The 16,206-nt window shown below is 37.1% G+C and overlaps 1 protein-coding gene across 2 annotated transcripts in view; it reads right to left on the bottom strand.

Moving 5' to 3' along the window:
* LOC138022902 (DNA repair endonuclease XPF-like) overlaps positions 1 to 16,206 on the bottom strand; it is a 46,150-nt gene that overhangs the window by 28,289 nt on the left and 1,655 nt on the right. For both annotated transcript variants that reach the window (XM_068869913.1, XM_068869914.1), the window contains exons 2-13: positions 15,150 to 15,261; positions 13,912 to 13,991; positions 12,375 to 12,497; positions 11,124 to 11,181; positions 9,490 to 9,602; positions 6,530 to 6,569; positions 6,299 to 6,412; positions 5,796 to 5,888; positions 4,115 to 4,170; positions 1,911 to 1,964; positions 1,596 to 1,665; positions 174 to 244 (exon numbers count right to left, since the gene is read on the bottom strand). In XM_068869913.1, coding sequence (XP_068726014.1) covers positions 174 to 244; positions 1,596 to 1,665; positions 1,911 to 1,964; positions 4,115 to 4,170; positions 5,796 to 5,888; positions 6,299 to 6,412; positions 6,530 to 6,569; positions 9,490 to 9,602; positions 11,124 to 11,181; positions 12,375 to 12,497; positions 13,912 to 13,991; positions 15,150 to 15,261 — 984 coding nt within the window. The remainder of the gene's footprint in view (positions 1 to 173; positions 245 to 1,595; positions 1,666 to 1,910; positions 1,965 to 4,114; positions 4,171 to 5,795; positions 5,889 to 6,298; positions 6,413 to 6,529; positions 6,570 to 9,489; positions 9,603 to 11,123; positions 11,182 to 12,374; positions 12,498 to 13,911; positions 13,992 to 15,149; positions 15,262 to 16,206) is intronic.

Genomic DNA, 16,206 nt, shown 5'->3' with positions numbered 1-16,206 from the left:
AAATTCTGGGAGTAACCTCTTTAAAATAATTTTTTATTTGTGCAATCTACAGACTAAATTCAGGCTTCCAGTTGCCTGAACTGGTCATGTGATGTCTGATATACACTGTAATAATTATGTACTATCTATTTTAATAAAGCTGCTACTCTGGTGTCTTCAACTATGAGACTTACTTTTCTGACAAATCTCCTTTCATTTTCTTGTGTTTCCTCTCTGTTTGCTCTATAACTCTGGCTTTTGCATGCTATTACAGGATTAAAAGCAGAACACAGCTACAGTTTGACATGAAAACCCCAAAACGTAAAAGGCAATTTTACTGACACGCAAGTAGAATGTAGTTAATGGATCGTGACAATATTATCTGTAACCCTTTCATGGCAGCTCTGTTTTCACTGTAACGTTTGTGCTGTCTAGTTGCCAAGGTCAGTAAAAACTAAGGATTTATTGTGTTCTTGCTTCGAACTTCACCACTTTGTTGTCGCTAGCAGGCTAGTACAATTCACAGCATTGGTGCTTTTTTAAAAGCTCTATTCAAGGCTAAGAGTTGACACGTGTAACACTAACTTCCCTTGTAGTACAGCTCTTCCGACTGGCTATGCCAGCAGACATTTGTCTTGCTATAAAATCATATGAAAACCATTTTAATAGAGATCACTTATGTTCAGTTGTTCAGCAAAGTGAACACTCAATATATTAGTGTGGTTTACAATTTGGTTTTTTCCCTCCCTCTCTTTGGAGTCGAGGTTGGGGCCTGTCAATAAACTCTAGACACTCCTGTGTGGTGCGGTTAAGTCTGTGCAACGGCTTCCCCTAAGCTTGTTGGTTGTGTTGCTATTTTTGAATATCGCGTGCTAACCGATACTCTTGTCCACTCCAGCACGTGCTGTTTTGCATTCAGCTAGCAGTGCTGGGGAGATAAGTGAGGTTTCTTTGTCACACAATCGCCAGAAGTCACACAGGCTAACCTAACGCAAGGCAACGCTCCCCCATTAACACCAACTGGAGTCAATGTTTGCTCATAACTAGTAGTTAGCACACAAACATAAGGAACAGAGACAATAAGTTAACTATTATTGTCATAATGACTGTAGCCTATTTGAACAAGAAGAAGGAAATGGGAGAGAAAACCAAAAGAACTAAAGATACAGCTGGGGAGAGATAAATCAATCTTCTCAGCTCCCACTGAAGTTTTCTTCTTGGCTGTTTCCCCACTCTTTCCCATAAATACAACATTTTCAGCCAAGGAGTTTTCATGAAGGGCTGTCACAATAAAATTTGAGTGATGCATCTCAAGCCAACAGACTAGTAACCATTACACACCTTTCCCAAATCAATTGAAGGGCTGGATGCATAAACCTAGATAGTTATTATCCCAGTTAAAATTGTGAGGAATGGCCATAACATCATACTTTGTTTCAACTAGCCCATTTATAACTTTATCAATAACCTGGGGTCCATGAGCAAGGATATATAACTTCTATGTAATACACGACATAGAATACATCTTTTAAAATATTATATGATTATGACTTTAAAAGCTCTGCATAATAGTTATGTTCCCCTTCATATTTCATTTACCAAAAATATTATCTCACCACAAACAGGGAATCTGCAGCATCCAAAAACATCCAAAGGGAATGATTCTTTACATCACGTTGACTAGCCCTAAACATACAATATTATATTTTTGTTTCACTGTCTATATACTATGATAAATGAAGAGTGTTTATCGAAAGGGGGTAACAAGTGCCAAGTTACACCCATGACCCTATGGCCTTCAATATAATTTATTATTGTTCAGTGAATATTATAAGATAATTAATATGCAGATGATTGATTGGCAAAAGAAAGAATGTAAAACTGTCGCAAAAAACTGAAAAAGCTGAGTCTTTAAACAACTTAGGCTGTACCTTAGTGTTTCCAGAAAGTTGTAGAATGTAACACAGTCATACTGTGTAAGGTAACTGCAAAATAAGCAAACATTTAGTGGATTTATCATGAAACCTTTAATTATTTTGAAAGGAGGACCCCAAACATCATTAGATGAGCCAGCCCAACCTGATCTGCTAGGATCCCAGCCCAACTGTCAAATACACGAAAATTGCACACACTTTCAGATGTAAACAGTCGTCTACAGTTATACTGTACAACTGCTTCTAAAACTCATAATAATAGTTCATGATGGGAATTTAAACAAAAAAGAACTGTTTTATTAATCAATATCTGTATATCTGATACTGATTTCTCCCTGTATGTCTTCATTTACATAAACGTTTCTTTTGATTTTCCCTGTTAATCCTTTAATGCCCAACAGTGACTTATAGATTTTACTCTGTCTAACGCCAGACGATTTTACTCGTCAAAGGGAGACCCCTTGGGCACTAAAGGGTTAAAATGTCTTGAATCACCAAAAATACCTACATGTAATGTATATTGACATTTAATGCCGACATTTACAGTGTAATAAGTCATAATGTTATACAATATTCGCGTCAGACTTGTATCACATTTACAACCTCAAGGCAAAAATATGATACAGATTTGCTCATGTTATATATATTACTTATGATTTTGTTTACTGATAACGTGATAAATTAGGTTTAGAAATAAAATAATTATGTTAAGGCTATTGCTTACAGTAGCTTTTCCTGACATGTCACTGTTGAGTGTGAAGTTGTAGTGTCATTCAAAGGGAAATAAAATTATTATTGTTCAAAATGTTCACAGATGGAATTGAATCAGTTTAACACCGTGCCACTGACAATAATTTTGCTATTCAGTCTAGTCATATTTAAAAGATAAAATAACAAGAGAAAGACAATAAGATGGGTCACACCCCATAATTAGTCATACTGTGTTTGTTTTTAGATGATTTTTCCATTTTGCCAATGAGAGTTTTCTGGATTGCTTATGTTTAATTAAGCTGTACTGTAAGAAGCAGCCCAGCCCCAAACCAGCCAGATTCTTGTTATAAAGGATTCCAACTAATCAAACTGAGGTCGGGCATTACTACAAATGTACAGTAAACCAAGAAACAGCGAAACAAAACACCAAAACACCATGTATGAACCCACCATACACTGAATACCAACCGACAAAGGTTGGATTTGAGATTAGCATTTTAGGACTAAAATTAGGCCTAAAATGTTATTGCTCCAAATCTCAATCTTAGGGTTAGGGTTAGGGTTAGGGTTAGGGTTAGGGTTAGGGTTAGGGTTACGGTTACGATTAATCTTAATCTCAATTAATTAGGAGTAATAACATTTCAGGCCTGAAACCATATTTAATCTCAAAACCAAACCTTTGTTGGTTAGTATTCAATGTATGGTAGGGTCATACATGGTGTTTTGTTTCGCTGTTTCGTGATATAGTAATGTCTGCTGAGATCACCCCATGTGATCACTAATGATGCCACATTCACTGGGCAAGCTCACTTGCTTACCAAGTGATTTCTGATACCTTTTTTCCAGTAAAGAGAACACTTCTTAGTACTCAATGTTTTATAAATTAACATTAATTAATAGAAGATAGCAAACTTCCAAACCGCTTGCATGTAAAAACAGTTTTTTCAAAGTATTCTTGCTCGAGGAGGCAGTGTGGCCGAGTGGTTAGGGCCTGTGCCTTGAGATCCGAAGATCCTGGGTTCAAGACCGTGTTCTGATCACTCACTGAATTTGTTTCAGGTAGTCCCTGGTTCACTTTTGTTGGTGCACTTGTAAAATAGCCAACTGGTTTGCCTCCCACCAATTAGGGTTCTTAACAATAATGTAAACTATATACATTCAATGCTCGGAGATATTAACTACTAGCCACTCTAAAATCCGATGGTAAACAAAATGATTTTAGTGTTTTGTTTTGTTTTTTTACTTCTTGTTGTGAGTGGCTTTTGTCTCACATGACAAATTTTAAATTAAGCCCAAGATGGGCTGCTCCACCTGATGTAATGCCAGGCTACAACTTTCAAATTATCTTCCTACAACCAAATTGTAATTAACTGTTGCCATCAGGAACTGCAAAGCTGTGCATCTAAATGACATTAGGAACAAAAAGCTAGTCATTTTCTCTAATAACACAAGGTTGACATAAATTATTTCTCTCAGCTGTTTTTACTTACAGTAAAATAAGCCTCAGGACTCTGAGGTCTGATACCAACTGCTTTGTCTTGCTACTCTGGAAACAGAAACACTGTCCATTACTTGAAAATATATTGTGCTTGTGTTAAAGTTTTCAGGGTAAATGTCAACTCTCTGTCATTTGCAAATATTACCAGTTTCAAATCCAAAGTAGTGAGGGAAACCAACAGCAACGTTAATATTTTGGATTAGGTACAGTACCGCCTGAAAGTATTGACCCCTAGGTATACCAAGGTATACAAATTATGTTCCCTCAGTAAAACCGAGGTGCAATTTGCTGCAGCAGTAAATTAACTGCAACAGAAAAGACAAGGCTTGCTGCTGGAAAGAACAGTGATTAAACAGTTGCACTAACTTGTCAAATAAGCGGTTGGGAACAGTTTCAAGTTTTAGGTTTCATGGTGTGAAGAATCGATTCTTCAATGCAAGAAATTGTAAACAAAATAAGAGTGCATGCGATATACGTTGAGACTCAAATAATATTATTATTTTATAATTTATACATAATGTAAAACCAAAGACTTCTTAAAGTTACAAAGAGGACATACACATGATGCGGAGAGGAATGTTTTCGTGAGCTCTGCGTTTATTCTGAAATTATATCTTAAAGTTTGTTTTCTTATTGGTGGGTACTTAAACTGCATTGCAACACCTAGGATCTATCCTGCTGACTACAGAGACATTTTTAAACAGACACACATCAGTTTAGGAAAAGCAAATATTAAAAATGAAGTTTCAACCTCATTTGTATTGGACACTACGACTGCCATGTGTAATATCATGAGGAAGTTTCTTTGACAAAGATTACTCTAATTTTCAAATGGTACTGAAACTTTTAACCCAGCGAAGATACAAATCATTCACTGCAGCAATGTCCACCCACATCCTGGACCAAATGCAAGACAAAATCAAAATTACTGGCCTGAACAAGATCTCCACTGTACAAGGTGTTCAGTTTGCTTGACGAAAAGCGCTCGTCGCCATAGAGCTGTGACAAATGTGAACTTTGGAACCAGATGAAGATGTGGTCAGATGAAGTTTAATTTAGTCTGGTGGTTTCCCATTGCATGTCCAGTACTTTGATGCCAATATTTGAGGGTTTGTTTTATTTTTTAATTATCATAATTTTTTTCTTGCTTTTTAAAGAGAATTTGAGTGAACTCAAGCCTTGCCTGGGAAACTGATTCTTGGGTTCCAAAAACACTGGAAACAGCATTTCTTAGCGTTCTATTTTACAAATCTCCCAGGGGGGGCATGCCCTCAGACCCCTCTTGGTAGCTTGTGCCTTCAGCGCTCACAAGGCACTACATATATATTGTAATTGCGACTCCAAAAATGTCATGTCCAGTGCTTTCAGAAATAATTATGTCCGCTCCCTTACAAAATTGTCAAAAACCCTGCCTGGAAAAATTCTCCTTGGTACCACTTTGATCTCCTTGCATTGCATTTGTACCCATGTTATACAAGAAGTGAACTCTTTTTTAGCCAATCAGAACTGAGTAATATTTTCAGGTATGTTATTACAAACATAAAAATATAAAACTAGAAATACGTTGTTCAACACTGACCACTTCCTAACAATGATATTTGTTAAACTCTCAAACTAAATTGTACTATACACTTCTACATTGCATGTATTGAATTTAAAGGCAGTTTAAGTACCAGTTGATGCCAGATTGGATTCAGCTGGGATCTCAGAGCTTTGTCAAAAGACTTGCTAATGCCATTCTCCACTGTCAGCTCATCAGGATCAAGCTATTAAAATTATCACAGAGTTTAAAAAATTAATTTCTTCAACAGGGTTGACATCACTAGAACTCTACCACATACAATTATAATAATCATGATAAAGATTATGATGATGATCATGTATTGTCAGTCAGAATATTTTGATGGTAATGGGGCCTTAAAAGATGCCAGCGGTTCACAACCTGTGAATTGAGGCAACACCATCAATTTTTAAGCACTTTAAAATTGCATTTGTATTTGAGCAGATGCAAGTAGCATTGTGTTCCATTCGATACTGGGTTGACATTTCAGACTACTTTGCATTGTGATAGTTCTTTGAAAACAGTGATGCAAATTAATCCACTTGGCAAATATGCCATAATATGTTTATTCTCCATCAAAGCTTCATGACAATCATAGGCTTAACAGGAACTTACTGTGGGGTTGGCTCTTTTAAGTTCTTTGAGACAGGTATCAATCAAATCAAGAACAGCTGTTTGAATTGCCAGCATGGATGGTGTAAGGTGCAGATGGAGCTCGATAACTTCAGGCTTCAACAAAGAGTTAAGTAAAAATTAATGCATGATGTTACAAACGATTTACTTCAGAGAACCGAAAATCTGTAAACAGGACAATAACATTATTATTCAAAAATGGATTCTCCTTACCGTGTGCTTATCCAAGAAAGAAGAAACTGTAGCATGAAACCTAAACATCATAAGCAATAAAAAAGGATGCAATAAAAATTATATTATTGTCACAAAAAAGTCACAGACCTACATAATAGGTCATTTCCATAAATTTTTTTGCAATAAAATAGATAAAAATAAAGGAACATTGATATGGTATACAGTAGTATGTGTAGTAGCTGTAGTGGCTGTAGTCCATGTAGTAGCTGAAGTACATGTAGTACACACTGACATGTACCTTGGAACTTCAAATCCAACTGAGACAAGTCCTTAGGAAACAAAATACAGGTAGCTAAACCTGTAAAGCCAATTTAAATCGTTTTCACAATACATGAAAGCGATGGCAAATTCACTCTTCAGGACAAGCGGGCAAGAGGTGGTAGCTGGTGTTATTATGATGAGAATTTCAGATATTTAATGCAGGAGAAGTATAGCTCACTATCCTGGAGTGAAGTGCACTGGGAGTATGTACTACAGCTGTTTACCAGTAATTACAACAAATACTACAGCTACTACAGCCACTACACGTACATACTACAGATAATGCACATACTACAGCTACTACGTGTACCACATGTACTACACTGTTAGGTACATGTACTACAGCTGTTGTTGGTCAAATCTGTTCTCAGGTTGAATCCGTTTTTACCTAGGTTAAATTGGTGATCCTCATTTGATTAAAGCAGCTATCAACCCCACAAAAATGACTGTAAACACCTTTACCTTCCCTCTAGCACTGTCTTACCCTTCTCAACACATCTTTATGTTTTAGATCATCCTATCAGTTTCTGTATTCATACACTTGTCAACATTACAACACGGCAAGGGTTCAAAGAACTGTACTATGCATTTACCGGTTCTCGAACTCTGGCCCTCCAGATATATAGTCCTGTGTCTTCACCACTACACTACAACATTCATGTAGTCACTCCAACTTTTCTAGTGAAGTCCCAAGGCGAGTGTTTACTTACAAATTCAAAACGAATTTGTGGGAAGAGCCAACTATCGCTCAAAAATTCGAAGCGCATTTTTGGGGAGAGTGAATTATCGTTCGAAAAATCACATCGATTGAAGCAATAGGTGTCACGAAATGGTGGCGAAAAATCAGCGAAATATCATTTCAAACGAAATTTCCTCGAAAAGGTGCGAAAAACAAGGAATTTGCGTCGAAAATCACTTGCATTACTTTTGCACAGTACTGTACTTCAAATACTACAGGTACTACAGGTACTACTAACACCAGCTAAAACAAAACTGGAACACAGAATTAAAACTTTAATGTTTGATTCAGTGCAGTTTTAACCAATAGGAATCAAGTGTCAAGTGGTGCCTTATCAGTACTGAATCAGTTGACTGTTTCATGCCGTCTCCGCCAATCGTAATTCTTATGATGACAAGTTGTCTGGATCAAATTAAACCACAACTAAAGCAGTTTCTCCCAAGCCAATGAAAAGCAACCATGTTAGCACTAATTTCTTACAGTGGCACATTATTATTTTATTCTTAACTGTACAAGTACTAAAGGCACTTCATGTACTACGGCTACAGTACTACAAGAACTACACATACTACAACTACTTCAGTTACTACACTTGCTGCTACTACAGCTACTATGGGTATTACGGGTATTACGGGTAGTACGGCTACTACAGCTACTACAGGTAGCCTGTAGCTACTATAGCTATACTATACATGTAGCTACTATAGCTAGGTACTACAGGTACACTACTACACTTACTACAGCTACTACATCTACCACAACTGCTACGAGTACTACAGGCACCATGGCAACAACAGCTTTAATAGCTACTAGTGTACCTGGGTGTGGTTCGGGACAAAATAGTCAGGTATTACATACTACCCATTAAAGGACTACATTCTTATGGCCCATGTTTTGTTTCAGGTCAATTAATGAATGAATTGAACTGGAAGAAACAATGAGTGAGAACATATTACAATAAAGCCAAGAAAACTAGGTTAATAAGAATAATTTTAGTATCAGTTAAACTGATGTCTGAATGTTAGCCATACTTCACATTTTAATCTGCCTTAAGTATCTTAACAATATCTAGCCATCTTGACTCCCCTCTTCGAAAATAATCCGGATCATATTTCCTGTACGTAGTCTTGACTGATGTATCGGTCGAGATATCAACTGACAGTCAGTCAAAAGTTGATCAATAGTCAGTCGATAGTTCCTGGACACATCTCGATCAAGTATCGGCCATATATCAGTCAACTGTCAGTCAAATATTATCAGTCATGTGTTGGGTATTGGTCAAGTGTGTTAATTAAGGAGATGGCTTTCTTTTTAAGTGATGACAACATCAGTTATTGCTATCATGCTGGGGGGGAGGGGGGAGATTTTGCTTCGAAGGACATGGTTCTAGGCAAGGGACAATCTTCCTTTTTTTCAGCTTCAAAATGTATCATTGCCTGTTGTCTAATTTCTAGCTGTTAAACGGTATCAATAATTTGCAGAATACTCAGCAGCCGCAGAGCCTAAGATGAATCTTTTGCTTCCGGTTGTCCAGCAGTTGAAGAATAACAAAAACCTACACACAGCTTTCCTCGCGCATATTGCATTTCTTTCTACTGATTCTCAATGAGTTAGCAAGGTATCAGTGAACTTAAAGCCAATTTATCGGCTGAAATAAATCTTAACCAAGACATTGACTGCCTATTTTCAGACTGTCAATCGACCGTCGACTGACTGTCAACTGACTGTCATCTGACTGTTGACAGACAGTGAACATGATCCTATGATCCAACAAGACACCTGAATATTCACCTTTCTTTTGCATTTTTAATTGATGCACCTTGTCTTCATTTATAAAAATTTAAAAAAAGAAACAAATGAGCAATATTCAGACATCTTGACTGACTGTGCACTTCCTCCAATACAGTAATTATTATTGTGCCATTCTTCTACCACATACCTTGGCCAAAGATAGAGTCTTCTAACAAACAAGTTTTTCATCACTTTTTCAACTTGAAAGAAGCCATTTGTGAAAGCCTGAGCATTATCTGAGAATGCTTTAATAAAGCCAGTCTGTGGAATATATAGCCAGAAATCATTCATTCTTGTAAAAAAAAAAAAAACAGAAGAGAACCTGTAAAATGTCCTGAAAATGATAGAACCAGCTACATGCATGTCTATAATACCCAAGGTTATCACAGAGATTCCAAGTTAAGAATAATATAATTTATTAGGAGATTATGACTGTAACAAAAGAATTACGGTATCTACTCGAGTATAAGGCAACCCCCCATTTTCAAGGTCAAAAATTGGATTTTTCATCATTTCTGGTTAAAGAAATAAAATTCACACCAGTAGAAATTTTCCAAAACATCAATCTTTTCTTCCTGAGAATGTATTGAAAACATGGTGAATTAAAAAAAGCAGAGGTGTAATCGTATGCGGTGAAGTTTATCAAGATCATCACGATTTAAGCACATACATGTACAAGCTGTTCGATGTTTAGGTGTACTAGAGAAGGCTTTTACGATGGGAGTAAATCACATTGCATTTAACTAACTTTGATCTCGATGCTGAGTTTAAAAGGAGATTTAGATAAGAAGACCAAACGAACGCTGAAGAGCTTCGAAAGATCGCTTGATGAAAACACCACAATCTTGGAAAACCTGGTAACCAAACTACGAATTTGAGGAGTACTGGAAACTAAGATAACTCAACCTGCTTTCCGTCAGGTCTTTGTGTATGACTTGTGTATAAGTCGAGGGTGATTTTTTGGGCTGATTTTTTTGTCGTAAAAGGTCGACTTATACACGAGTAAATACAGTATCCATACTGTAGTATGTGCCACTTGGTACAAACAGTGTGTGCCTTTTTAATGTCGTAATGATGTTAATGGGAGGCGCGGTGGCCTCATTGTTAGTGTGCTCGACTCCGGATCGAGTGGTCCGGGTTCGGGTCCTGGCCGGGAACATTGTGTTGTGTTCTTGGGCAAGACACTTTACTCTCACGGTGCTTCTCTCCAGCCAGGTGTATAAATGGGTACCGGCGTAATGCTGGGGGTAACCCTGCGATGGACTAGCATCCAATCCAGGGGGGAGTATAAATACTCCTAGTCGCTTCATGCTACGGAAACCAGAGATGAGCACCGGCCTTAATGGGCCTTCAGGCTCGTAACAGAGACTTTACTAATGATGTTAATGGAGGGGACAGTTTTTTCCTGGTTAACCCATTCAACCCTCAGGCACCCTAGCATGGCCCCAGTTGATGAGTAAAATTAATTTTAATTGTCTGGCGTTAGACAGAGTAAAGTCTCATTCCCAGGCATACGTGGGTTAAACCTTTGACGTCCAAACTGGCCTAAACCGGCCAGACTTAGTATTTTACTATGTCTAACCCCACATGATTTTACTCGTCAATGGGGAACCCCTGGGAGTCAATGGGCTTGCCATGGCTCCATTGTATGTCGGTGCAGAGGCAACACTTTCTCCTCAGTGGTTTTAAAGACACTAAACGTTGTAACGTACTTCTGCCAACAGTTTTCCATAAAACTTGAAGTTGCCACAAAATAAAATGCCACATGTACATGGCTGTCACCTTGTTGTTTTCCCTGTAAAGACGTAGAATGAAGGCCTCCTGGCAGGATTCTATTATCCTAGTAAGTAAGAAAAAAATCTTAAGAGAAAGTCATCATTAATGTTTACTGCATGGTCACAGAAACCCGTAATAATAATTATTATAATAACTAGCAAAGTAAATTGAATGTTGCAAGATAGCAATATACATGTATGTAACTATATACAGTATTGGTATGCACCGGGTTGATGCGGTGCAGCAGAAATCAACAATGTAGCAGTTACAATACACATGAAGAAAAAAATAATAAAGAAACTAGGTGGAGAAATGAAATGAAGTACGATGGTAGCGAGTTTAACAATAATTTGCTAATAGTCTAATCTGACACTACAACAAGAAAAATTAATAACCACAAATCATATTTAATTCCACCCAAAAACAAAATTTTCTAATAATTATTTAAACCACATAATTATAAGTAAAGCAGGGAGAGCAGGGCTGCAGCAGTGGTATAAAGAGCACTTGCATCCCACTAATGTGGCCTGGCTTTGTTTCCCAGGATTAGCATCACATGTTGTTTAAGTTTGTTGGTTCTCAATTCTGCTCCTCCTTCCTAAAAACATTATTTTGCCCAGCACCAAATTAAAAGAAGAAGAGGGTAAACATTTTGGAGGCATAGGTTCGCGTGAGGACCTCACTTGCTGCCTTAATACTTTCTGCCCTGACAGGAGTGTCCAATAAACTACCACAGGGTAAATTAATAAAAACGAATCTATTTAATTCTGCCAAGAAAATAATAATAATTATAATTTAAATCACATGAAAGTAAGTTGAATGAGGATTGAGTTTGTTGGTTCTTAATTACTACAGTATGTTCTGAGAGGATTAAATTATTTTTCTCCGGATAATCTGGATTTCACTCTCATCAAAAACCAACCTCTGAGTTGACTTGATTTGAGGTACTGTAGTTAGCAGTGGATATTTACCGAGCCGTGTAAATATCCGCGGTAAAATATCCACCACTAGCCAACGACACTGAGGTAAAATTAATAGTTGTTTTAGTACAGTATATACCAAAAAGGTGAGATAATATACAGTGTAGCACAAAAAGATTACAACTCTTTCGGGTGCAAGTTCCACGCAAGTTGCTCGGAGGTGAATAGCAAAGGATATCCGGAATTTGAGTAGGCAATCAGTGCCCGCGTTCAATGCTGTCCACTGTTTTAGTATGTACAAAAGTTCATTATCATTATTTTTAATTGACTAACATACTTGTGAGCTCGGTATACGACAATTCCTGTGACAAGATGAATAGGAAGTCTTTTGGTTAACATATCCACAACTAGGATTCTTGATGTGACAAACAGAACTCCTCCACTCAGGTAAACAGACTCCCTGCAATTACGATAAGTGAAAGAACGTTCATCTCATAAACCTTAACTGGGAGGATCACTTCTCCCTTTCATCTAAAATCCACTGATTTGCCCTATTAGAAAAACAAAACAAACCAATCCAAAAGGACTTCAAGAAACAAAGAAGAATAGAAGCTCATTAGCAGCTTTTCTTTTTAAAGTGTGATTCCCAGTGGAGATTGAAATTACATAAATGTTCTGGTAAATTCAAAGTTACAGAGTAAGTAGGCCAGAAGACACATGACAAGATTTTTGACTTTGTCAATGCAAATTTGAAGAAATAATAAAAGAGTTTTGAAGTGCAAAAATGTCTCCTACACTGGCTTGCAAATCACCTTCACTTCAAAAGTAAACATTATTTTATAACCCACCCACTGATTTTTGCATGATTTTATTAGCTACATTACGTCACATAGTGTAGAATCACAGAACGGATATCATCATGCAACAACCCCCATCTGCGTTCATTAATAATTAGTCCTCCGCTTATTTCCTTAAAAAAAAAACCAGAGGAAAAAGCCAGCACAAGAGTTTCAACTTTTCATCTTTATTATTTTTACATGACAAAAAAATTGTTTTGTAGAGACTAGTGATGGTGACATTAAAAAGCCGGTCACAAATGCCATCAGATCAAAACTGTCCTCAAGATTTCACAATAATTATTGCCAAATATTCATTTTTCTCGAAGCCATGGACATTATCAGGTGACATACCAGCTGCCTGAAGGGGTTTATTTACTTTAATTATCTCAATCATCAAGTCGTTTCACACAACCCCGACAACTTGACCTACAATCCTGGTCAAAAGTTGTTGGGAAGGTTGCGCCCGTCACTTCACTTCACACCTAATTCGATTATTCTAACTACTGGCTGAACTATTCAGGAAAGAGCATGCTCCTGTGGACCCCCTCCCCCATATTCAATGTTGGAAGAAAAGTCACCATTTTGTTTGGTGCAAAATCCAACATTGATAAGGGGGGGAGGGGGGCTATCTCAAAAGTGACGCTACCTTCCGTCTCATGCCAGATAATGGGGGAGGGGGCTCCTTAGGCATTACAAGGTTAATAAGCAATACCTCAGTGACAGTGTGTATCTTTGGGGGATATCTCTCCAAACAAATGACAGAATGGATCCAACTTCACCAAGGAAAAGATTTAATACAGAATCAACAAACTGTGCAGTGACAAGCTGACTGATCTGCACTGACTGAAGCTCACAATACCACATAATACAACCCACGTGTAGCAATGAGCTTGTCAAATATATTCTTAGCAGGAGACTGCACCATAATTTTTCGGTGCTAATCTACATGTGGGCATCACACTTCTTTTAACTAACAAGTGGCTCACTCAGGCATGACTTGTTTAATCAACAGATGGTCACAATAGTGAGCCATACCTTTCAGTTGAACTGAATTCAGTTGTTATTACTTTTGGCAATGGGACATCTGAAGATTTTAATTCATCCAATATGAAATCCTATAATGTAAGTAACAAAAAGACAAATTTATTGATTAATTTTATCGTGAGAGAGAAACATTGCAAAATGACTTCAACTGTAGACCTGTTGAGGATGTGTTACACATGTCAGAAATAATGGTATAATGAATTATTTTCTGAGGAGTGAGCAAAGTAAATGAGCAGAAACATAATCAGCATCTGTAAAATCCCTATACTGGCTTTGTTGGATTTTTCATTATATAAAGCATTGCACTTTCAACCAGAATGCAATGCTCTATGGAGGAGCCTTGCTTTGAGCAACAGTGACAAAATAATGTTTCTTGATCTTTACGTCCTAAATATTTTGAAACTTGCGCACTATCTTGAACTGATGGTACCGTGCATGCTGCCAAATAAGAAGCTCATGAATGGATGAGCTCCCGCAACAAACTCATGGCCAGGGGAATTTAAAGAAGGCTGAAGATGTAGACTGCACATTCACCCATACTTGAACATCGTCCTTCTGAAGGTACTGCCAATGAAATGATGTGAACCCTAGTTTATTAGGTCTCAGTGAAAGTGATCATTGCAGTTATGAAGCAAATGTGATGGTCACTTTCAATGAGAGCTACATACTCTGAAGTTCAAAATATGAACATTTCACATTATATTCTTTCTGTCAAACCATAGGTAGTCAGTTAGTGAAAGATTCAATTCAATGATTGATTGATTGATTGATTAACCATTGTCATTTTTGCATACTTGACTGCCTGATCTAAAGGAACACTGTCGTGCTAAATTTGCCGTTTTTCGGGTTAGGGTTTTGATGTAAAGACGTCTTTTAGTGTTTTGATGTTTGACTAAAATAGCATCACACTGCTCCTTTAAAGTGCACCTAACCCCAAAATATTCGTCACAAACTGATTTACATTGCATTAACTCTTTGTAAAAATGCATGCAAAGTAGATTGTGACGTCAAATCAGGAATAGACCCACTTCCCCTTCTGACTTGGTCGTGAACAAAAGATGCTTGGATTTTCGCAACTTTCGAAGCCTATAAAATGCCAGGATTTGTTAGAAAAATGAAAAAATGGCCGCAATGTGTTTCGAACAGTTGCAAAGATTCATTTTAGCAAAAAAAATATTTTGGGGTTAGGTGCACTTTAAAGACAACTATAAATAAAGTGATTAGCTTACTTCTTCCTGTGAGGTTGTGTTGATTACCAGGACAAGAGAAATTGAAGACGGATCGGCTGTGACACAATGAATTCTCAAAAAATTGGTGATAACTCTCTCTATGCTCAAGCCTCTGTGAGGATAAAAGAAATGTTTTCCCAAATGAGCTTAGACCAAATAAAATATTGTTCTAATATCCTATCATTTTAAGGACAGTGCCTACTAATTAAAGATATTTTTGCCCCGGTGTGTGATTATGCAGGAAATGTAGACCACACATTTTTCAAAGATAATTCATGAATAATATTTGTAAAAAGCTTTAAAATACAAAGCAATGTATGGTGTTCTTTCTCAAATTGAAGCTTAAGTATCTCTCAAAAATGCATGGTTACCCCCAATTTTCTTTTTGGTTTTCTTTTAGTTTTAAACCGCGCAAAAATATCCCTGTATTAGTGAGCATCACCGATAGGAAATCCGAGTATCTCGAGATGCGCAGAACATATGCACAATAACAATAGTAGGCACCGTCCTTAATTAGGCCCATCTCAGGTGTTACTACTCAAAAGTTTTACACTTAACTACAGAAAGACAAAAAATTGTTGTTGTTAAGGAAGCTCTTCATTCAAGAGCCCTACAAAAAGGTTGCATGGATAGTTCATTTGAAATAATTTTTTCAATGGAAATCTGACATCACTGGAGTTAGAAGGTACACGCACAACAAGTCCCAGTCCTCTGCCATGTGTTTCAGTGAAAAACATGTAAAAATTCTCAGGAAACAAACGGAAGATGCAGATTTTTCACCTGTAGCATGGAATTTGTATTTGAACAAAAAATGGAACGGATATTTCGAGAAGTGTATCAGGAGGGCCTTATGACGTCATAATTTTTTGAGAAATAATTTGTAAAAAAATCCATGCTGCAGACTTCGTGTTAGAAGGTTCTCATACTGTTGCATTAAAATTTTGTGAAAAAATAGTTAACTCACTGAGCCTTTTTTTTTGGGCATGGTATAAGTTTTCAGGCCTTTTTTATTTTGGTCATGTGATTTACCAAATATGGTTGTGAGTCGAACCAGACA

The sequence above is a fragment of the Montipora capricornis genome, chromosome 11 (assembly GCF_036669925.1).
Source record: "Montipora capricornis isolate CH-2021 chromosome 11, ASM3666992v2, whole genome shotgun sequence".
Taxonomy (NCBI): domain Eukaryota; kingdom Metazoa; phylum Cnidaria; class Anthozoa; order Scleractinia; family Acroporidae; genus Montipora; species Montipora capricornis.
This window is presented reverse-complemented; position numbering and strand designations above follow the sequence as displayed.